Source organism: Alligator mississippiensis, chromosome 8 (genome assembly GCF_030867095.1).
Source record: "Alligator mississippiensis isolate rAllMis1 chromosome 8, rAllMis1, whole genome shotgun sequence".
In the NCBI taxonomy this organism is placed as follows: domain Eukaryota; kingdom Metazoa; phylum Chordata; order Crocodylia; family Alligatoridae; genus Alligator; species Alligator mississippiensis.
The window spans coordinates 22,291,378-22,314,121 of record NC_081831.1 but is presented as its reverse complement, the minus strand read 5'-3'; the positions used below and the strand labels follow the sequence as shown (position 1 = coordinate 22,314,121).

Below are 22,744 nucleotides of genomic sequence, written 5' to 3'. Positions count from 1 at the left end.
GGGGGCATTGGGGGCAAGGTGGGGGCAGGAGTGGGACAGGGGATCTTCTGGAGGTTTCATGGTAGTGAGTTGTGTTGTGAGCAGCATTGTACTTTGCAATAAAACTTCCTGGTTGTTGCTGGAAGGCTCCAGCCTTGGGACCATTGCCAGAGTGGGGTGAAAGGCCAGGGCTCCAATACCAGTTGGAAGGGACTACAGGAGCTCACACCTGGTCCAGCTCCCTGCTTGTGGGGGCAAAGCCAGGACCCAGCCCCGCTGCAGAGGGGCCTGGGCTGGATGCGCCTGGCATGGCCCAGGCATGTCCTGTGATTCAGAGCCAGGCCACAGCATGGTACTGCCCTCACTACCAGCTGGAGGCTCTGAAACAGCTTTCCTGGAAGTTGCAGGAGGTGAATGATTTCCCTCTCCACCCTGCAGAACAGAGGGCACAGCTTTTCCTCTGCACAGATTCCTGTTTTCAGCTGGAACCTGGTGGCCAGGGACATGGAGCACATGCCTCACCACGCCTAGACCAGGTGCCGGCTGCCCACCCAGGAACTAACATAAGCATGTGCCGTAAGCTCTGGAAGAGTGCCTGGCACCGGGTAGGGGGGAAAGCGCTTGGTGAAGCCTTGTGGCAGCATGTTCAGAGCTGCTGTCTGCACATGACGGGGACCTGGGCACATGTGTGGCTTCACTCATGTGATGCCCATGGGATTTTCAGGGCCCACGGGCCCCAGCAGCAGGGGCAAGAGTCAGCTCTGGGGCTGAGTGAAGGCAGCTCCACATGCACATGGGGGTGGGGGGCTGGTACCTGGATCTCCCTGCCCTTCACGGGAACTCAAAAGTAATAGCCAAGAGGTGGCAGGGGGATGAGACAATCCCAGTGCAGCTCAGCAAGAGCTCACTCAGGGTGACACCAGGTGGGACAGGGAAGAAGGAAGGGAGCAGCTCCTGGAGAAGCTGGGTGGGGGGTGGGGGGAGATAAGGACTGTGTGCGCTGTGCCCTGAGCCTGTCAGGAAAGAGTGGGGCCACTCAGTGCCGAAAAAGAGAGACTGAGCAGGGCACTGTCCCTGCCCCCAGGGACACCACCAAGGCTCCTGCTAGGCCAGGGGGCACAATGCGAAGGCAGGAACCCTAGTGTAAACACAGCTACCCCACAGAGCTGGCTTGGCTTGTGGGAAGCTGTTGCCAGGCACGCTGTGATGTGCAGCTCTGTGCATATGGGGTGACTTGCCCTCCACCTGCATGTTGCAGCCATGGTCAGCACAAATCTGCATGGGTCCCAAGGACTCAGACCCATGCAAGGAAACTCATATGCATGTGCAAAGTGCCACGCACAATGTGGACTGCTCTTGACGCTGCACAAACACTACAGCTGCTGGGGTGGACCTTGCCGGTTTGCAGCTTACTTTAATACCGAACTCAAGCCTGTGGGTCTGGTCCGTGCAGCGCCTGTGTAATGCAGCCAAATCCATTTCTTGCAGATGTGGCCAACACTGGAGGAACAGCAGTGTCCTCACGTTCATCCTTCCAGTCAAGTCCCTGCTCTGCACAGTTCCCTTCATGGCTTGTTCCAAGTGCCCCACAGGCAGGAAACAGCGGTGACCCCCACATCTTCGCTGGGAGCTGTGACAGTGCAGAGACCCCTGGCTGAGAGAGTCACCAGGCTGGCAGAGGACCTGCTCCCTGGAGTTGTGTCTAGGAAAGGTGTGGTGACAGCATGATGCTGTCCATTGCAGTGTCTGCAGTGAGAAATGGGCTCTGCTTAATGGACCTGAGCCCCTTAATGGTCCTGAACCTCGCCTGGCTCAGTCCTGTCCCCTCAGACCTATGTGCAGCACCAGCCTCAGCCTCCCTGCTTCGACCCCCCTGCAATGGAGACCCCCCCCCCCATGGCTTTTGCCCATAGATTCCCCTACACACACAGAGCACCCCATAAGCCTCCCATCAGTGGACTCCCCTGTCAGACCCCCCTCCTGTTGGAGCACCCCATGCCCCGCCCCCCCAACAGCCTCCCGAGAGCTCCCCCATGGAGCAGGGGCAGAGGCTGGAGGGGACCAGAGCAGGTCATCCACTGCTCAGGGCCCACAGAGAAGCACCAAGCCAGAGAGCCAAGTCAGCAGCATCTGGGCTGATCTAGCGTACACCAAGGAACACCCTGGTCTCCCTCTGCCCCAAGGTGCCCGTGTTCTCCCTCCCAGCCCACGGCAAGCGCAAGGAAGCAGCAAAGCAACAGTTTGGCTGCCCCAGGTTTGGATGAAGAAAATCCAGGTTGACCTCTTCCTCCCATACCAGGCTCTGAACCCAGTGCATCTAGGAAGACACTAGACTCAAACCCAGTCCCAGGACAGGCTGGGCCTGGGCCCAAGGCAGGGGAGGGAGCCTGAGTGCTGCCTGTTTTGTTTGTGCAATAGTGGGAGAAAAAAGGGGCCTCTGGCAGTTGCATCAAGAACTAGTAGCACTGGGCAGGAGAGGCCCAGGCTGAGGCTGTGTCTGGGCCGTTCCCACAGCTCCCCCGCGAAGGGAAGTCAGAGCTTACCCTTATGCCAGGCAGATCCACGCTGGGGGCTGGTCCAAGGCAGCAGGGTAGGCGTCAGTGCTCCAGCTCCCAGAGCACCCTCAGCCCCAGAGGACTCAGGTCTCAGCTGCTAGGAGAGGTTGCACCACCCACAAGCTGAGGCCATGGTGGGGGGTGTTTCTCTGCTCCCCCCATCACTGCAGGTGCATCCCTGAGACATCCCCGCCATGTGGAAGGCAGCAGCTGCTAGAGACCAGGCGGGCAGCAAATAACGCACGCGGCCCGTCCCCCACCCCCAGCCAGCACAGGGAGAATCTTCTTGCCCCTCAAGAGTTGTTAGTAATGCAGCAGCTCTGCTCAGTCCTGGGCTGGAGCTGTGTTCACAGCATTCATACAGTCATGGAGAAGTGGTGCTGGCAGGGACCTCCGGAGGGCACACTGAGTCCAAACCCCCGCCTGAGGCAGGAGCAGCCCTATCCAAACCATCTCAGACAAACCCACTGTCTGACCTCTGAGCAACACAACTGTCACCCCTGACACAGCACCAGACATTGCCTCAGGGACAGCAGGGTGGCTGTTGCCACCAACATCCTGCTGCTGTAAAGGGGATTCATATACATTCAAGAGATGTCAGGCAGATGCCATGGCCCTGCTGCAGAGAAAGGCAACCCCCCCCCCCCCCCCCCCAGTCCATACCGATCTGACCATGGGTTAAAATCCTTCCTGACCCTAAATCTGGTGTTGGTCTGACCTGAGCAGAGGGGCAAGACCCTCTAGCCAGGAACTTCAGGCTTTGGTCCCAGCATTGGCACAGCCCAGTCACCACCCCCAGCCTGGGCTGCAGCCAACAGCCAACGCCTCTCGGGGAGGCTTAAAAACCCTGATACAGGTAGCAGAAAAAGGGGAGAAGGCAACCAGCAAAGCCCTGATGCCTCAGAAATCTCCACAGCAGAGCACAGGTATCGCTGCACCTAGATCCTCCCCAACTGGGGCTATCCAGCCTCTCCTTGAACCCCTCCATTGATGGAGAATCTGCAGCTTCTCTGGCCAAGGAGACCTCTGAGGAGACTGTCTGGGGGAACTGGGGGTCCCTGGTCCCAGGCTGGGACCAGGAGTGAGCAGTGACCAGCGCTGCAGGGAAGGGGACCTCCTGGCATGAGTTTTCAGGACTTGAGGAAGTGAAAGTTGCTTTGGACATTACGGGAGGGTGGGGAGGTGCAAGGGACCTGCCAGGGATGCAGCGGAGACCTCACTGACTCATTGCACCTCAGTGCTGTGGGTGGTGGAGTGAGGGCTGCCAGCTCTACCCCTGGGGACCCCAACACAAGATCCTGGCACATCCTGTGAAGACAGGCATCTCCTGGCGTCTTGTCAGGTATCACTGAGGCCAAAAGTCCCCTCCCAAAGTCAGAGAGAGCAGGAGAGAAATGGCAGAAGCAGCGCAGAGCCAACAGTGCCCAGCCCCTGTGGAGGGCCACAAGCTGCAGAACAGGAGCCTGGCAGGGATCCAAGGGGCTTGGAGAGCTGTGGGCTGCTGGCCAGGACAGGGCAGAGCAGGAGGGGTCAGGCTGGCTCCTGGCCCCCTCAGGTCTGGGTGAGCTGGATGCCGTAGACCTCCCCATCAGCTGGCGGCTCGCGGTGCAGGCAGGTGGCTTCAGAGGAGTTCTCTGCATCACGGACGTTGTACTCACCCTTCTTGCAGGCAGTGGTCTTGAGGTAGTAAATGAAGCCGCCTGTCCCAACCAGAGCCAGCACCACAACAACCACAATTGCCACCACTGTCAGGTCGTACTGCCAGCCTCCTGCCAGAGTTGGGAAGGGAGACAAGAAGACATAACAAAGGTTAATGAGTGGGGCAGTAGTAGAGAAAAGCTCACAACTCCCACACAGCACTACCCTGGCTTCAAGTGGCTCCAGGATTTGAGGAGAGAGAAGAATCATAGAGACATCCAGGCTGGAAGGGACCTATGGGGTTACATCTAGTCCAACCCCCTCCCTGAGACAGAATCAACCCTGTCCAAACCATCTCAGATGCATCCATCATCTAACCTCTACATAAAACTACCGTCAGCCCTGACACAGCACCAGGCATCACACCTGACCCTGCCGCATGGAAAGCTGGGGAACTGCAGCTGCAAATGTCCTGCTTCTATGCAAGGTTAATAGATGCTCAAAAGATCCCAGGCAGAGACCATGCCCCTGCTACAGAGCAAGGCAAAACCCTCCCAGTCTGTTCCTATCTGACTGGGGGAAAAATTCCTTCCTGACCCCAAGCCAGTGTCGGTCTCACCCTGAGTGGAGGGGCAATGCCCTTCAGCCAGGAACCTCTGGGGTTGAGTCAGAGCAGGAGCATTGGCACATCCCAGTTCCCATCCCCAGCCTTGACTGCAACCAACACCCAGTGCCTCTGGGGAAGGCTTAAAACCCCCCGGACACATGTAGCAGAAAAGGGGGGAGCGGGGAGCAAGCCAGCAAAGCCCAGATACCTGGGAAATCCCCACAGCAGAGCACAGGCATAGCTGATCCTAGATCATCCCCCACCAGGGGCTCTCCACCCTCTTCTCAAACCCCTTCAGTGATGGAGAGGCCACAGCTTCCCTGAGGGTCTCTTCCACTACCTCCCTCCTCTGACAGCAAAGCAGCTTTTCCTGAGGGAAAAAGGAAGGGACCCCCAGTCTCCCCTGTGCCCTCAGCCCCTTTCCCGCATCCTTACTTGCCACCTGGATGGTGATATTCCGAATGTGCGAACCATAGGAGTTGGCAACCGCGCAGACATAAGACCCAGAGTTGTGAGCCCCAGCGCCCAATATCATCACGGTGCTGTTGTCAGCCGAGTAGTTGAGGTTAGGGGCCATGGGCAGCACCCAGCTATAAGTGGGCACTGGAGAGCCCTCAGCGCTGCAGTGGATGCTGAAGTCAGAGCCCTGAAGGACAGTAGGGGATGGCTGGACATCAAGGGCCAAGACCACGGGACTGTCTGGGAAGAGAGGGTGGCAGTTGTAGGCAGCTCAGACCCTGATCCATGCTCCATTTAGACCCAGCCCCCAGGGTGCCATCCCTCCCCATCCCTCAGCTGGTGCAGGCTGGGGAGATGTGGGCTCTGCTCCCAGTTCTGCCATTAATGCCCTGCTACAACCTTGGGTGCTTCCCTGTTTCTCTTGGCCTTCTCTTTGGCGTACGGGGCTGCCCAGACAGTTGGAGATAGGGTTGCAGAAGAGAAGGGGCTTGTGGGACTGGAAGCAGGGGTTTCCTTCTACACTCAGCCCTGGGACCAGGGTAGGGGACATCTCTCTTCTCTCCATGTATCCAGTGCTTGGTGCCATTGGGGGTCAGACCACATCTGTCACTGCCACGATCCTGGTTGCTCCTAGCCACCCTTGCCTCCACCCAAGGAGGCTGGGACCAAGCAGAGACATAGGTGAGGCAGGCTGGGAGTACAAGCACAGAAAGGACATCTCTCCAGAGCCTGCGGTGCTGCCAGTGCAGGGCTTGTGACAGACTTCCAGCATAAACTGGAGCAGCCTCAGTGCTGCTCTAACTCACTCAGCTTCCCATGGCTGCAGAGCCCTTCTGCCATGCCCCTCTTAGGTGGGACTGGGCCCTTCCCTTTCATGCAAGTACCGTGTCCCTGCTCCCCACCCTGCACAGGGCCTGTGGTGCCAGGACTCACAGTCCACCTGTACGGTGACCGCCCTCTGTGCTGAGCCGTGGCTGTTGGTGGCCATGCACGAGTAGAGGCCGGAGTCATTCCTGGAGGCATTGTGGTACCCAGTCAGTGTCCGCATGGTCCCATCCTGGGTGCATTGAACCCATGCAGGAGGCTGTCCATCAGCTTTGCAGGCCAGCGCCAGCTCTGTCCCCTCCAGCCACGTCTGGTGGCTGGGGCAGCTCAACTCGTCCATGTGAGGTTTGTCTAGAAGGCATGGGGAGACAGACTGAGGAATTCCCTGGTGCTCAGGTCTCTGGGGGCCCCCACCCCATGGTGCTCAGATCTCAGGGCTCCCCCAACCCATGTTGCAGTGGTTAGTCTGTGCAGTGCCTGGTGGAGGGGAGAGGGGGTAGGGGGCATAGTGGGTGCCTGCCACTCACACTCTACACGGACAGACACAGCCCGAGTGACATTCCCATGATGGTTGGCAGCGATGCACATGTAGGTCCTGTTCTGCTCCCTTGTGACCAGCTGTGGCACCTCAAGGGCTTGGTGCTGCCCATTCCAGCTACAGGTGATGCTGGGTGTGGGGTTGCCCTGGGCCTTGCAGGTGAGGGCTTCCTCCAGCCCCTCCACCCAGGTCCAGTTCTGCGGGCAGCTGGTGTCGTCCATCTCAGGCCCATCTGGAAGGGGCAGAGCTGGGATCTGCTGTAGCCAGGCCATGGGGTAGTACTCCCCTCAAGGCCACAGCCCTGGTCAACCTCCCTCTCCCCCCAGCAAAACCCCCAACCCAGCTCTCCTGGCACTCACACTCAACCCTGACAGTGACGTTGCGGGCAGTGGATCCATGGGTGTTAGTGGCACGGCACTGGTAGATGCCAGCCTGGCCCCGCGTGGTGCCTTGCTTCTGGGTGATGTCATATGGCTGTCCGTCCAGGCTGCAGACCACGTTGGCCTTGGGGTTGGCATCAGCCACGCACACCAGCTGTTGCTGCTGGCCCTCCAGCCACGTGCGTTGTGGGGGGCATCCGGCATCATCCAGCTGTGGCGGGTCTGTGGTGGGGAGGGGAACGCATGAGACAATGCCTGACTTCCCCAGAGGCCTCAGGGAAGGTGGAGAGGGCCAGGCAGGGACTGTCTATGGACCTCAGGTCATGTTCCCACCTGCCATGTTCTCTCGAGAGCTGCAGCAAGTCCAAGGGAGACAGGTCCCTGAGGCTTCCACGCTCCTGCCATTACTTGTGGGTTGAAGATGCTGGATCCCTCCCCACCAGCCCCCAGCTCTGCCTGGGGAGCTCCCAGGGTCCATATCTCCCCACATGAAGGCCCCTGTGGGTGGCTGGACACTTGGGCTGTAGCCTCTCTCCTGGCCTACCCCACTGGCTGTGGTCCCTATGGTGCTGCCACTCACATTCCACGTGGACCATGATATTGTGGTTCTGGGTGCCCAGTGCATTGGTGGCATGGCAGACGTAGGTGCCGGCGTGGTCACGGGTCACCTGCAGCTCTGTGCCCACCTGTTGCTCCATGCCATCTTTGGAACAGGCCACGGCCGGTGCTGGGACCCCTGTGGCCACACAGTGGAGGGCGCGCTGCGTCCCCTCCACCCATGTCAGGGTACTTGGGCAGCTGGCCTCAGGCAGCTCTGGAGGTGCTGAGAGGCACAGGGGACAGAAGGAAGGCATCTCTTGTGGGTGGGGTCCAGGCTGACACCCAGAGACACATCCTACATGGGACACAGCTCCTCCCTTCCCCATCCCCCCTGGCCAGAGCTTTCCCTGCTGGATCTGGCCTAGAGGTCAGCAAACGCTGGGATGATGATGGCAGGCAGTACATGGGGAAACCAAGCCATAGACCAGGGAGTGACTTCTCAATGCCAGAGGTAGAACTGGATGTGAAACCCAGGCATCCAGGCTTCTAGCCCCTGACCCCACCCCAGGCCCCACTCCCTTCCCAGAGCTTGAGAGAACCCAGGCGTCCAGGGTCCCAACCCTGCTCAGGCCCCACACCCAACTCCTTTCCCTGAGCAGAGAAAGAACCCACGTGTCAGGGCTCCCAGGAACCTGGGGCAGCAGAGAGCAGACATGAGGACTCACAGTGCACGGTGAGCTGAGCAGATGTTCTCTTCACCACGGTCCCACCGCCCACAGTGAGATTTGCGTCACACATGAACTGGCGACCATGGTCCCCCTTGTGCACCATGAGCTGGAGCTGGGGCTGTGACCCAGATGCCAGGATCTGCTCTGCCTCATGCAACTGCAGCCACACACCAGGGGGGTTGGTGGCTGGGGAGCGGCAGGTCAGGGTGACATTGGTGCCCACAAGGGGCTCAGGGTCGCTGAGCTCCAGGATGGGGGCAGGAAAGCCTGTGAGGCAGAGCAGGGTCAGGCTGCACAGGGGGCAGCATCACTTGGCCCCACCACAGCTTGGGCAGGGTTCTGGTTACTCACGATAAACATCCACACGGCCCTCAGTGGCTCTGGTGACAGGCCCCATGGATACAGTACAGTGCAGCTCCTGCTTTCCGGGCTCCAGGAACTGCACTGTGGCTTGGGCTGTTACCATGTCCCCTGAGGTAGCGATGGAGACCTCCAGGCTCTGGTTCCCAAGGCGCAGGCTGACCTGGGCCACCACAGCCGGAAAGACACCAGATGCCCAGCAGCTGACGTTTGCCTCTGTGTCAGCCTCCACGCGGTGGGGGGCTCGGAGCTGTGGGGCTGCTGGGAAGGCTGCAGGATGTGAAAGGAACCAGCCCTGGCTGTGAAGGAAGCTGGAGAGAGCCCCCGCCTAGGATGCAGGCAGCTGGAGGCCTCTGCCACTGCCCCCTGGGTGTCTCCCAGCCAGGTCATATCATCTCTCCATGCTTCAGTTTCCCCCCTGGTGTTTGTCTTGGTAGAGGGAAGCCCCAAAGGGCAGAGCTCATGTCTCAGCCCTGGGCTGGGCTAGAACCAGCCAGGCAGCAAAATGAGAGCTGCTATGCTAGGTTCTTTAGCCCAGTAGCTCTAAACCTTTTTTGTACCAGGACCCATTTGTAAGCATCAATGGCCAGTCCTGACCCAGTGCCCCTCGTTCCCAACCTGCTTCCTCTCTGCCCCAGGCCCTAGCCCCAGAGTGTATGAGGCAGGGGTGTGTGTGGGGGGAGGTATGGGGGGCCCCAAGCAGCCCCTTCCAAGCTGGAACTCTGACAGATTGCAAGGGAAACGTCACCATTTCCCACATTTTTTTCCTTTAAAGGAGAATCCATTTTTAAAGATTGTTTGTGACCCTTTCATATATTTTTGTGACCCACTTCTGGGTTGTGACCCATGGATTGAGAAATGCTGCTTTAGCCCATGCCCCTAACCTAGCAGATTCCACTCCCCTCTCAGAGTTAGAGAGAACCCAAGCATCTGGGCACCCAGCCCCCACTTCTCTAACTCACAGGGAAGGAGACTTACTGTACACGCTGAGGTTGATGGGGGCAGAGGTGTTCTTGAGGAGAGGCCCATGGGGCCGCAGGTCCAGCTCTGTGTGGCAGGCAACGTCCTGCCCATGGTACCCATGCTGCGCTGTCATGTTGAAGGTGGCTGTGATGTTGGTAGCACCGACCCTGGGATCCCCCTGGATGTTCGTGTGCAACACTTTGCCCCCAAGATGCAGGGTCACAGTGAGGTTCCTCATGGGCGCCACATTGCTCACCCAGCAGGTCACAGGGTAGGTCTTGCCCTCCTCCAGCACAGGTGGCAGTTCCAGTATCACCTGCTCTGGGACTCCTGGAATAGGGTAGAGACTCCAGTAGCAGCATGAGGGAAACAACTCCTGCAGTGGGGCATGTGGCTGAGGTGCCCAGCCCACCCCTGCCTTGGTGGGCACAGTGTGGGAGCCAGTGGCTGTTCATGGAGGCTCCTCCCAGTTACATACCCATGAGCCTCCACACAGCCATGCACAGCCTGCCAAGACCCAGAATAACAGGCAGCTGCAGCATTGAGCCCAGTCCCCAAGACCTGCTCTGCCCTGGATCTGTGTTTTCACCTCTGTTCAAAGAGGCATTCTCTGTGGCGACACCCCCTCCTCATGGGCCTCTGACCCCCCCAGCTCTGCAGCCTGGCACTCACGGTACAGTGAGATCCGTGCCGCTGTTGTCTTCTTGGTGCCACCGCAGTTGAAGTAGCACAGGGGGGAAGACTCCCACTCTGTGACACCCACCAGCTCTATGGCCACCCAGCCAGTCCCATTTTTGCTCTGGCCCTTGGTAAGGGATGTCTCCAGGCTGCCGCGGGTGCTGGGATCCAGGCATGTGGTGCTGCAGTTCAGCCGGAGTGTCCCACCGAATGGTACCACGGCTTCCACTGGCCACACATCCACCTCGAAGGCCCCCCACGCGGGCCCTGGAACTGAGCACACCCGTGGCCCCATCACACCACAACTCAAGCTCAGGGGGTCCCTGCCTGGGGAGACGTGGGGCCAGGCCAATGCCCTCCATGCCCTGGGCTGCTGTCCAGCCCCAGTAAACCGTCTCCCCCAGCCTCACCAGAGAGAAGCATGTGACACACAAACCTCATGAGAAAATCTGTGACAGGAGCTTCCCTTGCACGGGGACCCTGGGGAAGTGACTGGCAAGAGCTTCAGTCCCCCAGCCTGCCTCACCTCACCTCACCCCACCACCCTCCAACAACTTGAGAGAACCCAGGTGTCCGACTCCCAGCCCCCCTTTGCTTCCATCCCCTGAACCTGTGTCCTCTCCTAGGAACCCAGGCATCCGAGCTGCTGCCTGCCGCTCCCTTCCCAAACTTGGGGACAGAACCCAGGCGTCCGCGCTCTCAGCTCCCTTAGCCCTGCTCGCACCCCCCAGCCCCCTTCCCCTCCCAGAGCTGGAGAGAGCCCAGGCGTCGGGGCTCGCAGCCCCCCGCGCCCCCTCCCCCCGCTCTAACCACTCCTCCCCCAGCCCCGGCAGGAGCTTCGTCCCCCTCCCCCCGCCCGATCAGACCCTCTCTCCGGTACCTGCCCCCGCAGGGGCCCCGATCCCGGCAGCGCCCCCCCCCCCGGGGCCCCGATCCGGGCGGCTCCTACCCGCTAGCGCCAGGAGCAGCAGCAGCGGCGGCGGAGCGCGGAGCCTCATGGCCGGGCTGTGCACGGAGGAGAGCTGCGCTGAGAGCTCCGAGGCGGAGCCAGCCCCGGTCCCGGCCCCAGGGGGGCCCACGCGGGTTCCGCCCCCGCGGCGCCGCTCCCAACCCCCGGCGCCGGGCACGGGCCGGGCTCCCCCGCTGCGGGCACCTGCTCCGCCCAGGTGGGCCGGGCCGGGCCGGGTGAGGCATCCCCAGGACCCCGCGCACGGAGCCCCGGTCCCCACCTGCCTCCGCCCCGGCCGGCCCTGCCGCCTGCTCCAGCAGCGCCCTTGCGAGCCCCGGCTGGAGCAGCAACCCCTTCGCCCCCACCCCGCGGCTGCCTCCATGCACTTCCCCGACCCGGGACGGCCGGGACCCCCGCGGGGCCGTCGTGCCCGGGGTCTCCGGCCTGGAGGGACCCGGGACTGGAGTGGGGCTGGGCCTGGGGAAGGTGCCAGAGCAGGGGTGGGGGTGGAGGCGGACACCGTACCACTATCCCCAGTCGTGGGTGGGCACAGATGTCTCCAGCTCAGCTGCGTTCAGCTTGTTCCAGCCAGGACTCTGTCTCCCAGCTCTTCCCCCCACTCAAGCCCAGGGAGGGGCAACTGCAGCCCTGGAGGCAGCTCCTCGGGTAGGGGTCAGCGGTTGGAGGGGGGGGGGGGGCGCTCTGTGGTGGGCTAGAGGTGGCATTGGGGGAGCTGGACCCTGGCCTTTGCAGACCAGACACAGCCCTAGAAGCAGGAGTGTTGTGTATGTTCTGGCAGCCGGTGCCCATGTGGCAGCATCTCCCAACACGTATGTCCCCATCAGTGTGGGCAAAGACTTGTTCATGTCCATGGGCTGCTGAGTGCATGGCTGCCTCTAGTTGGGTCCTCTCACATTCACAAGGCTCCTTCCCTCCCTGCACCATGAGCTCAGGGCTCTCCCGGAGGCAAGGTAGACCCCCGCCCCCCAAACCCGCGTGGGAGCTGCCAGCAGCAGGAGCTGGCAATGCATGACTCAAGTGTGACAATGAAAAGAAAGCACGTCCTGTATCGCAGTGCTCAGGCTGGCACAGCCCACACAGCCTGGCGATGGGGGCCCCTGCCCACACGCCCCCCCCCAGGGCCCTGCACATGAGTCCTCCTGCACCAACATGTGTCACTCATGGCTGCAGGGGGAGGGGAAGAAGCATGGGCATGCATGTCCATGTAGGCCTGGAGGGTTCTGTCCACCCAGCATGGCCTTTCCCACAGCAGGGGCTGGTGACAGGCCAGGAAGGGAGGGACGGTACCAGCAGGCACCAGGGAAGGAGCTGGCACTGCCTGGCAGCTTTCAGTATGACCCGGGCAGCTGGACCACAGGTGCTGGAAGTCGGGGGGCAGGGTGGAGGGATGCTGTGGGGGAAAGGATTTTATTTCCCCTCTAGAAAAGAAGAAAGAGGCTGTGTGCCTAGCTTCCTCCTTCTCTTTCTGCTGCAGCATGGGGGTCAGAGCTTTCCAGAGGGGCGGGGTTCATTCCCTCCTTTAGAAATGGCTGCTGAAGTCAAGCCACTGTTTCTCTCTGTGATGCTTTTCCTATATAAAAAGCAGCCCAGACCGCCCCCGCCCAGGTACACAGTATACTGTGCCCCACACAGCCCAAAATATGGCCCCTCTGGCTCCTTTCCTCCTCCCCTCCCAAGCTTGGTGGGTCCAGATGGCATCAGGGCAGCTCAGTTGCTGGCCCATGCAGCTCTAGGCCATGGGGAACAGGGTTCCTGGGCTGGGCCCAGCCTCTCCTGCTGCCTTTGGCAGAAGGCCAGGCTTCTAGGGAGCTGGTAACCCGCTAAAGCTGCCTTGGCTGCTTGTTCCCTCCCCAGCAGTGTGGGCAGCCCCGCCTGGGCTGTTGCAACAGAGGCATGAAAGGGCACAGCAATCGGGGTAAAGGAGGTACCATCCGGTTCCCAGAAGGCGCCTGGGAGGGTGGAAATTGAGAGGGCAGGTGGCCAAGGCTGGGGGGAGGGTGGGGGTGCTGGTGATGTAATCTTTTTATGTAATCTTTTTTATGGTATATCTAGCTTTTGCAAACTATATCTAACTGAATACTTAAGGCAACTTACTGGTGCTGGGAGGGGTGTGGTATGTGTGTGTTAAGAGATGCTTGCAGAGCACAACGTGTGGGATGCGGAGGATTCCTGGAATGCCTCCCTAACACCAGCAGGATGATGTCTCCCTGTCACCTGTAAGATAGCAAGAAGTTCAGAAAAAGGTCTCATTATAATGCTAAAAATCACACCCCTGGGCAGAGCAAAAGTATGTTAATGAAACATATATGTATGTAAATGAAATACATGGCTAAAACATAGGTATAGAGACATGCTCAGTAGCGAACGTCTTATGTCAGTGGCTTGTAACCAATCACTGAACGATACACTTGCAAACATGTATAAAAGGTACCCAAAGGTAGAAACCAGCGTGCTTGTTTTGTGAATGATCACCAGGCACCCCTCTCTGCGCAGACTTGAAACAATAAAGATTAAGTTGGATCCTCCACCCCTGTGTGTTTATTGGCAAAAGCGCACCGGGCACGAACTCACATTGTCCTTTGGAAACAACACTGGCACAGGGCAGAAGGTTGTAGGCCCTTTTCTGCACCAGACCAGCTACTGCCCAGGGTCTGCCCCCTGCAGACAATGGGATCCATGGGCTGGACTCGGCCCCTACCCCCAGGAGCTCTGCAGTTGGTGGGTGGGGAAGGGAAAGGGAAGAAGCACCCAAGGTCCCCACTCAGGCAGCGGCAGAGCTGGTGCAGGTGCCAAGGTCTTATGCTCACAGCCCTGAAGTCACACTCACAGTCGTAGCCTTTGCATGTGTGCAGCACATCATCCTGGTACTTGCGCGGGTGCATCATGCAGTCCCAGTGCTTGCATTAGTGCATGGTCTTGGGGCTTGCACATGCATGCAGTCCCAGGGCTCACATGAGTGCTCAGTCCTGGTGTTTGCAGGCGTGCGTAATGCACAGCCCTGGTGCTTGCATGAGTGTATGGTAATGGCCCAGGTGCTTGCAAGAGGGCATAGTGCACCATTCTGCAGTCCCAGGGCTTGCACCAGTGCCTGGTGCCCCGGCTGCTGGGTGAGGAGGGTAGCAGGCTGCCAAGGTGTTGTTAGCAGGTAATGATCTCCCTGCAAACCTGGCCCTTGGCCACAGGCAGGTATGGGTAGGGAGGGGTGTGGGTTGAAGCTGGGCCCACCCCTGAATCCCCCTTCATACAGCCTGGGGCAGCTGAGCTCCTTGCAGCAGGTGAATCACTACTGACAAGCGCTGGTTTCCTGCACAGGCCCCTGGCACCATCTTGTGGCCAGGCACTGGCCCTGCAGCTGCTACCAGCAATGCCTAGGGCCAGTGATGCTGTTAGGCCTCAGTATGGCTCTTGGAGGCCTCCAGCCCTGGGCAACCTCAGAGCTGCCAGGATGTCCTCAATGGGTGCAGGTGCCCCCAGTGTGTTAGGGTGGCATGGCCCAGGTGTCCTGCCTGGAGCTGTGGACTCTGGTACCCCCCCTGGAATGGCCACCTTGCATGCACCAGACCTGGGAGCAAGGTGGTGGAGTCATGTCAGAGCACACGCACACACATGCCTAAATGTTGGGAAACACGTGTACACACACAGATGCTTGCATGTTAGGGAGCACATACACAACATGCTCATATGACAGGACACACACACACGCATATCAGGACACACACACACACACACACACACACACACGTGCTTGCATACCAAAACACACATGCCTACCACATGCACACACAGAGATGCATGCCAGGGAACACACATGCAAGGAACACAGACACATCAGGGCACACATGCCAGGGTGCACACACATATGCCACAAGACACATGCCCACATCAGGGAACACACATGATCCAGTCCTTCACATACTTAAAAACTTTAATCTCTATTGTTCACTGCTAATGAGGCCTTGCTAATGACCCCACAGACCTGGAAGACAGAGCTTCCGACCTGTCCTGTGCCAGTGTCTCCTCTGGGCTCCACTTCCCACCCCCCCAGCAGCCTGAGGCCTCTGTCCTCACTCCCCCCGTGCCAGGCTCCTAGTCTTCCGCTCTTCTCTCTGCTGGGCCTGGAGCTGCCACCCCAGCACTCTAGCCCCAGTGCCCACCAGGAATATCACTAAGGCCACAATGCTGCTGAGCGCGACGATCTGCGCCTGGCTGTTGGCTGCAAGGGAGACACAAAGGGTTAAACCCCATGCCCCTTCCTTGACCCACTCCCAAGAGGGAACAGGATCTGGACCTACAGGATCCCCACGCTCCGCTTTCCCTCAAGTTGTGTCTTGCTGCCCTAGCATAGATTCATAGATACAGGGTCGGAAGGGACCTTGCAGATCTTCTTCCAACCCTCTGCCCTGGACAGGAGGGAAAACTGGGCTCAAATGACCCCAGTTACGTAATCGTCAAGCCTCCTTTTAAAGACCCCCCAAGGTAGGAGCCAGCACCACTTCCCTTGGAAGTTGGTTCCAGATCCTAGCCGCCCTGACTGTGAAGTAGTGCCTTCTAATGTCTAGTCTGAACCTACTCTCTAACAACTTATGGCCGTTATTCCTTGTTACTCCGGGAGACGCTCGGGGGAACAAGGTCTCTCCCATTTCCCTCTGGTCCCCCCTAGTAAGTTTACAGAAAGCCACCAGGTCCCCTCTCAGCCTTCTCTTATGAAGGCTGAAAAAGTTAAGGTCCCATAGCCTCTCATAGGGTCTGCCCTGCTGTCCCTGGATCATGCGAGTGGCCCTCCTTTGGACTCTCTCAACATGTAACATAGACATCATATTGCTCAGAGCCAGGGGAGTCGCTGGCTTCCAGCAGGGGGACATAGTACGGCCCATGACTGCAAGGGGAAACATGAAGGATTAAATCCCACACCCTCTTTCCTACCCACCCCCAAGAGAGAATGGGATATGGACCCATAGGAAATTCCCCCCCACCTCCCCATATGTTGCGCTGCCCAAGCACGTGACTCTACTGCCTTGGGCAAGGGGGCAGTCTCCTGCTTTCATAAGGGAGCAGCTGGGGCAGAGGGAGAAGCTGGGAACTGGTGGCTGCAGGGAAACCCGGGGGGGAGGAGTTATGCAGGAAGCTAGGGGACCAGGGCATGGGTGTGGGAGCTCACCATATACTCTGAAACTGGTCGAAGGGCTGCTCTCCTCAACCACCAGCCTGTGCCCATTCAGGTCCAGGTCCAGCACCGCATGGCAGCTGATGTTCTGGCCCTGGTGGTAGCGCCGTGCAGTCATGTTGAAGGTCACGAGCTTGTCATGGGGCCTGGCCCCCAGATCATCACTGAAGGTCTTTGCGTGCAGGATCTGGTGCCCACGGTATAGCATCACACTGAGGTTCTGCAGGGACCCCACATTTTCTACCCGGCAGGTCACGTTGTAGGTGCTACCCTGCTGCATCTCTGGGGTCATCTCTAGCACCACCCGCGCTGCGGTCTCTGCAGGCAGACAGGGGGAGTGGGGCTGAGACAGGGGCACTCTTTGCACCCCAGAGGCTCCTCACCCCACTCCCTGCTAGAGGCAGCACAGATCAGAGGTCCCCCAAAGCCCCCCCCCAACTCATGTGTGGCACATATGGTATGCAGTGATGGGGGCTGCTGACTGCTGCAGCTGCCTGAAGCAGCGGAAGACACACAGGGGCACAGAGTGCCACTCAGTGATGGAGCTCCACAGCCAGCCAGCCTGGCCCCATGTCCAGGTAGCGCTTGGCGAGTGAAGTCTCCACATCACCCATAGCACTGGGGTCCTTGCATGTTGTGCTGCAGTTGATCCATATGGAGTTCCCATACAACACCAGCCAGGTTTCCACTTGGGCCTGCACCTTGAAGGGTGCCTGTGACACTGCCCTTGACAGGGCAAAACCCAGTGTTGGCCTACCTGCAGTGGAGGGAGGGTGGGGCACATGTACTGGGCTGCAGCACTCCAAAAGGCATGTAGAACCCAGGCATCTGGGCACCACCCCACCCCAGCTCTAACCCACCAGATAACTCCACTCCCCTCCCAGAGCTGCCAAGAGAACCCAGGTGTTTGGGTTTCCTGGCCCCCCAATTCTCATGCACCAGATGCCTACTCTCATTTTTTTCCTTCATAATCTTCAATAGGTCTGTGGTTAGGAGGGTCTCAGAAAAGCCTGCAGGGAACAAGTCACCTGCTGTTTATGCGGGGAACAAGGAAGGGAACAAGGCAGGGCCCCAGTCTTGGCTCAGGGTGGTCTGGCTAGTGCCCAGAATGACAAGGCCCTGTCCTTGATCTGGAGGGGTTGTACAGTACCTGACACAGCCCAAATCTTGGCCTAGGGGGCATCTGGGCAGTGACAGGCCCCAACAGTCAGGATGTCCATCCCACTCCCAGCTTTGTTAACCCCCAAGCAAGTGGAACTCATCCGCCTCAGGGATGGCCCACCTGCCTCTGCTCAATTTTACATGCAGACTCCCTATCTCCCCTCCAGCTTACCCGGGAAAGCACCAAGGTCTCTGAAACTACAAGGCTTCCCACGCCCTGTCTCCATCACAGTCCCCTGCTCACCCTAGGTACCACTCATGCTCAGACCTTGCTCCCACAGACACTGGACAGAGGGCAGCCAGCATGTTTTCTCTCTGAGGACCCTGCCCCTTTAAGTGGCTAAGCAGGCCCCAGCAGTACCCACTGTGTCCTGTGTTTCAAGTCTGCTCATGGGGGGCACCTGGCTGTAGTTGAGGCAGCACCGCACAGAAGGTGCCTGGGACAGGGGCTCAGGCCCAGGGACCAGCTCAGAGCCTCGAGAAGGCAGAGCAATGTGTCAGGACGCAGGCTAGAGAGCTCTGGGGTCCCCAAGGTGTCTGGTAAAGCCCCCAACTCAATCCCAAACTCACCATACACGCTGAGGCTGGCTGGGGTGGAGGCATCCTTGAGGAGAGGCCCATGGGGCCGCAGGTCCAGTGCCGTGTGGCAGGTGACATCCTGCCCATGGTACTCGCGCTCTGCAATCACGTTGAATGTGGCCATGATGTTGGTAGCATTAACCGGGGTATAATTCTGGAAGTTCTTTGTGTGTAGCACCTGACCCCCGAGATGCAGGGTCACACTGAGGTTCCTCACAGGTGCCACATTGACCACCCTGCAGGTCACGGGGTAGGTCTTGCCCTTCTCTAGCATGGGTGGCAGTTCCAGTGTCACTTGCTTTGGGACCCCTGAGAGTGAAGGAAGAAGCAGGCTGATACCCAACAGCTAGTGGCACCTAAGCAGCTCAGTGAGTCACAGCCAGATCCCCTCACTCAGCCGGGCCCCCAGCCCAGGTCTGGGCCAGACCCTCCCCACACCCCAATCTCTGCTTTCCTACATAAGACCTGCTATGACCCGTGTCAGACCTGAAGTCCAAGTTTCCCAGTCTCCTGTGTTACATGCTGGCACATAGTGAATACAGAGAGGGAGGGTGAACTGGGTCTGACCAGAGATTTTCCCTGTTCCTCTCTCACTTGCAGCCTCCAGCATTTAAGGTCCAAGACATTCTGATTCAAAGGCCATGCCCCTCACTCCCATGCTCAATATCTACTCATGCCCCTTTGCTCCAAGAACGTGTCCAATCCCTTGTGAATCGGCTGAACTCTCAGCTTCCACTGTTACTGGTCGCTGTTGTCAGCACTGATGATGACTTGACTGATAGGCAGTGTGAAAAAGAACTTCCTGTTGTTGGTTTTAGACTGACTGGTTGACTGCTGGTTTCATTTTGTGACCCCTCGCTCTTTCATTGACTGTCTCAATACTGAATCCCTACCCACTTTCTCTTTGTCATATAGTATTTGGTAAACCCTTCTTGCCCCCCAAGCCACCTCCACCACATCTTTTCTAAACTGGATAGGCCTTGTCTTTAGCCTCTCCTCATATGAAGGCCCCCCTATACTGCTAACCATCCTTGCTGCCCTTCTCTGGACCTCCTCTAGTTCTACTTCCTCCTCTGAGCTGCCCACTTCTTGGCACTGGTAGGACCCCAGAGCTAGTGGCCGGGCTGCACAGGGGCACTTACGGTATGTTGTGATATCGGCAGACGCTATTGTTTTGTCAGTGCCATTGCAGGCAATCCAGCACTGGACCACGGATTGTGACTCGCTGATGTTGACCAACACCCAGCTATGCCCCTGGTCCACCTGGTGCTTTGTGAGCGAGGTCTCCAGGCCCAGCTGGACATCAGAGATTGGGCATGTTGATGAGCAAGTCAGCGTCAGGTTCCCGCCGTACTCAACCAACAGGTTGCTGGGCGATATCCTCACCTCCACCTGGGCTTCTGCAACTGTAACACACATGCACCGGTCAGGCAACAGCTCTACCTGCCATGGTCCCCAGACTGTGCCCAGGGCAATGGGGCCAGACTGAGCAAGGGCAGGCTCTGAGGAGGCTGGAGGGGGATCCCAGGCTCTGTGTGGGGCTCCCAGCACTGACATGGGCTTCCAGTGACCTTGGGTAAGCCCTTGCATTGCTCAGCCCAGCAGTTCCCCCTCCTTTGCCTCCCCCCCACCCCCGAAACTGCTTTGTCGGTTTAGCCTGCAAGCCCTGCACACACCCATGCACACCCGTGCTAGGATGCCCGTCAGGTCCGGTCCGCGCAGTGCCCGGGGCCACCTTGCAGGCGGCGAGGGATCGGCCCCTTGGCAGGGGCGGTCACCGCCGGACTCGGTCTTGTCCCGGGCGGGAAGCCCTCGGGGGGCAGGGGAAAGGCCGGCCACGAGGTTCAGCCGAGCCCTCGCTTCCGGGAAAGCGCCTATGGGAGGCTTGAGCCCGGCCCGTCCCCCCTCTAGCCTCTCGCCTCCCCTGCGGGGCTCTGGCTGTGCCCGGCTCCAACCCCGTGTAAATGCGGCTGCTCCACTTCGCTCCGCCGCCGGAGCCGGACGCGCCCGAGAGCCGGCGCCGCCAGCTCGACTGCGGGGGCGCGGGCTCCCGGTGGCCACGGGGCCCGTCGGGGCGGCCTCCCAGCACGGCCGAGCACGTCCGGCCCCCGCCCAGCGCAACCGCCGGGACCCGCCGTGGGACGCGGGTCCTGTGTGGGCACAGGCCGAGCGCCCCCCGCCCCCGCGGGCACGGGCTGGGAGCCAGCGGCTGCCCGTGGAGGCTCCTCCCAGCCCGCGGGCACCCCCGCGCCTGCCCCGGCCCGTGCCTGAGAGCTGGGGCCCTGGCGGCAGGCAGCTGCAGGACGGAGCCAGCCCCCGAGCCCCACCGTGCCCCGGATCCTGCCTCCGCCCCTCTCCAACGGGGGTTCTCTGTAGCATCCCCCATGGGCCCCTGCCAGTCCAGCACAGCTCCTGCACGAGACTCCCACTCTCTTCTCAGGGCCAGGGAGAACCCAGAGTCCAGAGAACCCAGGAGTCCAATTTGCCAGCTCCTCCCTGCTCGAATCCCCGGACCCCTCTCTTCTCTCAGAGCTGGGGGGAAAAGCCAAGAACCCCTGGTCCCAGCCCTTTGCTCTTTAAACTTTCAAGCTCTGCAGCCCCAACTCCAAGTTGAGAATGGCACCCAGGTGTCCTGGCTTCCAGCTCCAGAGCCAGTCACTACCACCCCATGGAGGGAGGGGTGCTTACCTGAGAGGGCCAGGAGCAGGGGCAAGAGCAGAAGCGGGGAGCAGTACCAGGGCATCATGACTGCAGGGAGAGGGTGGCTGGTAACTTGGGCTGGATGCCTGGCATCAGCAGGCATCTCTCCTTCATGTCCTTTCCCATAGCCAAGGAAGGAACCCAGGTGTCCTGTCTCCCAGCCCACCCTCCCCCTTACCTCACCAGACCCCATTCACCTCCCAGAGCAGGAAGAGAACCTAGGTGTCCTAGCTCTAGCCCCCCACCCCTACTGCACCCCCTTCCACTACCCTCACCGAGCTGAAGAGAACCAGGAATCTGGGCTTCCAGCTCCCCCTGAGCTTGCATCGCTGCTCCCCTGCCCTCCCTACTCAGAGCTGAAGAGAACCCATATGTCCAGGCTCCTAGCCTGTGCTTGCTCTTGCCCCATAGACCCCACTTCCTTTCTCAGAATTGGGAGAGAAACCTGGCATCTGGATTTCCTACTCTCAGCTCCCCCTTCCCTCCCATCACTGGAGAGGACCCAGTTGTCCTGGTCATCCACCCCTGTTCTCCCCTTCCAGAGCAGAGAGAGAACCCAAGAGTCCTACCACAGAGGCTGTTGGCTCTCAGGGCTGAAGGGCACAGGGAAGGCACAACAACCACTTTGCAGAGTCCTGGAGGGTGGGGGTGGGCAGGGCCCATCTGGGGGTTGTGATAAGCTAACAGCTCCCAGGGGCAGTTGTGCAAAGAAAGCGCCTGCCTGATTCCACCTCCAGCTACCCAGATGTAGCTGTTTCTGGGGTGGAGCTGGCAGTGCAGCCCCCGCAGGGAGCCACCAATGGGTGCTGCCACCCCTCCCTGCTGTCCCACTCCCTGGCTCCTGGGGCTCAGCAGCACTCTGGGGCTGGCAAGCTTCTGGGTGCTGGGCCCTGCACTTGGACTTCAGGCCATTAGTTAAAGCTTATCTATTTGGGGGTTCTTGCCCCACACCTTAAAACCAGCAAGAACATAAATTCAGATTCAAGTGCAAGCCCAGGTCCCTGCACCCTTCAGCCCATACCAGGGTGCCAGGCTGGTCCATGCCCACACCTGCCTGCTGCCCTGAGGTCTCCTCCCAAGCAGGAAGAGACTGAGGTGCCCAATACTACCCTGGATCACTGAGTCCATGACGCTTGTACCCTCCTGCTCTGTGGTTCTGTAGTGGCAGTGGGGGCTCGGCCCCTCTGCAAAGACACCGTTGCTCTGGCATTAGTATTAACGATAGGTCCTGGCCCCTCTATATTCTAGGATCTCAGCCACCCAGAGGCTCCAGGGCCCCGGCCTTGGGGACAGCAGCAGCATCCAGGATGCCTTGTTCTGCCTGGGCATGGGTCTGTTTACAAAGACATGGCACAGTCATCACAAATGTGGGCTGAAGCTATGTAACAGACCCATGGTAGCAGGGGATGGCCCCACACTGCCTGGGCTGGTGTGACCAAAGAAAGCAGGAACTACATTTACATTTCAAGGTAGAATCTGTAAGGGGCAAGAGACATGTATTCAGTGTCTCTGTTCCAGAGACTGGTGTGGGGTATGCCATAGGTGAGGGACATCAGAAGCATGCTATAGTCAAGGCACCCAAGGTGGGGAAGGAGGTGCAAATTCACCTATAAAAACTCAGGCAGAGATGAAGCCTATCGGATCTCCTCCTCATCACCTCAGAAGACCTACAGACCTCACCCCCAGAAGGATTTCCTGAATCCCTGGCTGCAAAGAAAGCCTCTGCCCTAGGGATTACATCAGACCTATTGTAGCAGGGGACTGGTATGTGCTTGCTCTTTTAAGGGCACAAGCAGCCTAAGAGGCTGCTTGCTAGTGGCAGGGGGGAGCTAATGAGGCACTCAGCTGACTAGAAGAAGGCTCAGGCTTGAGCTAAGCCCAGATCCTGCATGAGTCAGTTAGTCTCTCTCTCCCTGACCA

At 59.3% G+C, this 22,744-nt stretch overlaps 2 protein-coding genes across 6 annotated transcripts; both read right to left on the bottom strand.

Moving 5' to 3' along the window:
- Positions 1 to 1,373: 1,373 nt before the first annotated feature.
- On the bottom strand, positions 1,374 to 13,410 carry ICAM5 (intercellular adhesion molecule 5). 5 transcript variants are annotated; one of them, XR_009463859.1, is made up of 12 exons: positions 11,200 to 11,359; positions 10,245 to 10,523; positions 9,588 to 9,902; positions 8,601 to 8,879; positions 8,247 to 8,516; positions 7,562 to 7,804; positions 6,961 to 7,203; positions 6,591 to 6,833; positions 6,172 to 6,414; positions 5,215 to 5,478; positions 2,523 to 4,303; positions 1,374 to 1,725 (listed from the first exon to the last, which is right to left on the bottom strand). XR_009463859.1 is itself a non-coding variant. In XM_059732223.1 (12 exons), exons 2-12 carry the CDS (start codon positions 11,246 to 11,248, stop codon positions 4,086 to 4,088), a joined length of 2,646 nt encoding a protein of 881 aa, XP_059588206.1. In that variant the 5' UTR covers positions 11,249 to 11,255; positions 13,315 to 13,410; the 3' UTR covers positions 1,374 to 4,085. The 5 variants fall into 5 exon arrangements, 4 of the variants coding, with proteins under 4 accessions (XP_059588206.1, XP_019350443.2, XP_019350444.2 ...); XM_059732223.1 differs by adding an exon at positions 13,315 to 13,410 and having other exon boundaries at positions 1,374 to 4,303; positions 11,200 to 11,255; XM_019494898.2 differs by having other exon boundaries at positions 4,193 to 4,303; positions 11,200 to 11,358.
- Positions 13,411 to 15,127: 1,717 nt separating this feature from the next.
- LOC102576680 (intercellular adhesion molecule 1) lies at positions 15,128 to 21,417 on the bottom strand. Its single transcript, XM_059732224.1, has 6 exons — positions 21,394 to 21,417; positions 20,813 to 20,872; positions 19,267 to 19,530; positions 18,116 to 18,433; positions 16,379 to 16,702; positions 15,128 to 15,433 (listed from the first exon to the last, which is right to left on the bottom strand). The coding sequence occupies exons 2-6, from the start codon at positions 20,868 to 20,870 to the stop codon at positions 15,285 to 15,287; spliced, it is 1,113 nt and encodes a 370-aa protein (XP_059588207.1). The 5' UTR covers positions 20,871 to 20,872; positions 21,394 to 21,417; the 3' UTR covers positions 15,128 to 15,284.
- Between the last annotated feature and the right edge of the window lie 1,327 nt (positions 21,418 to 22,744).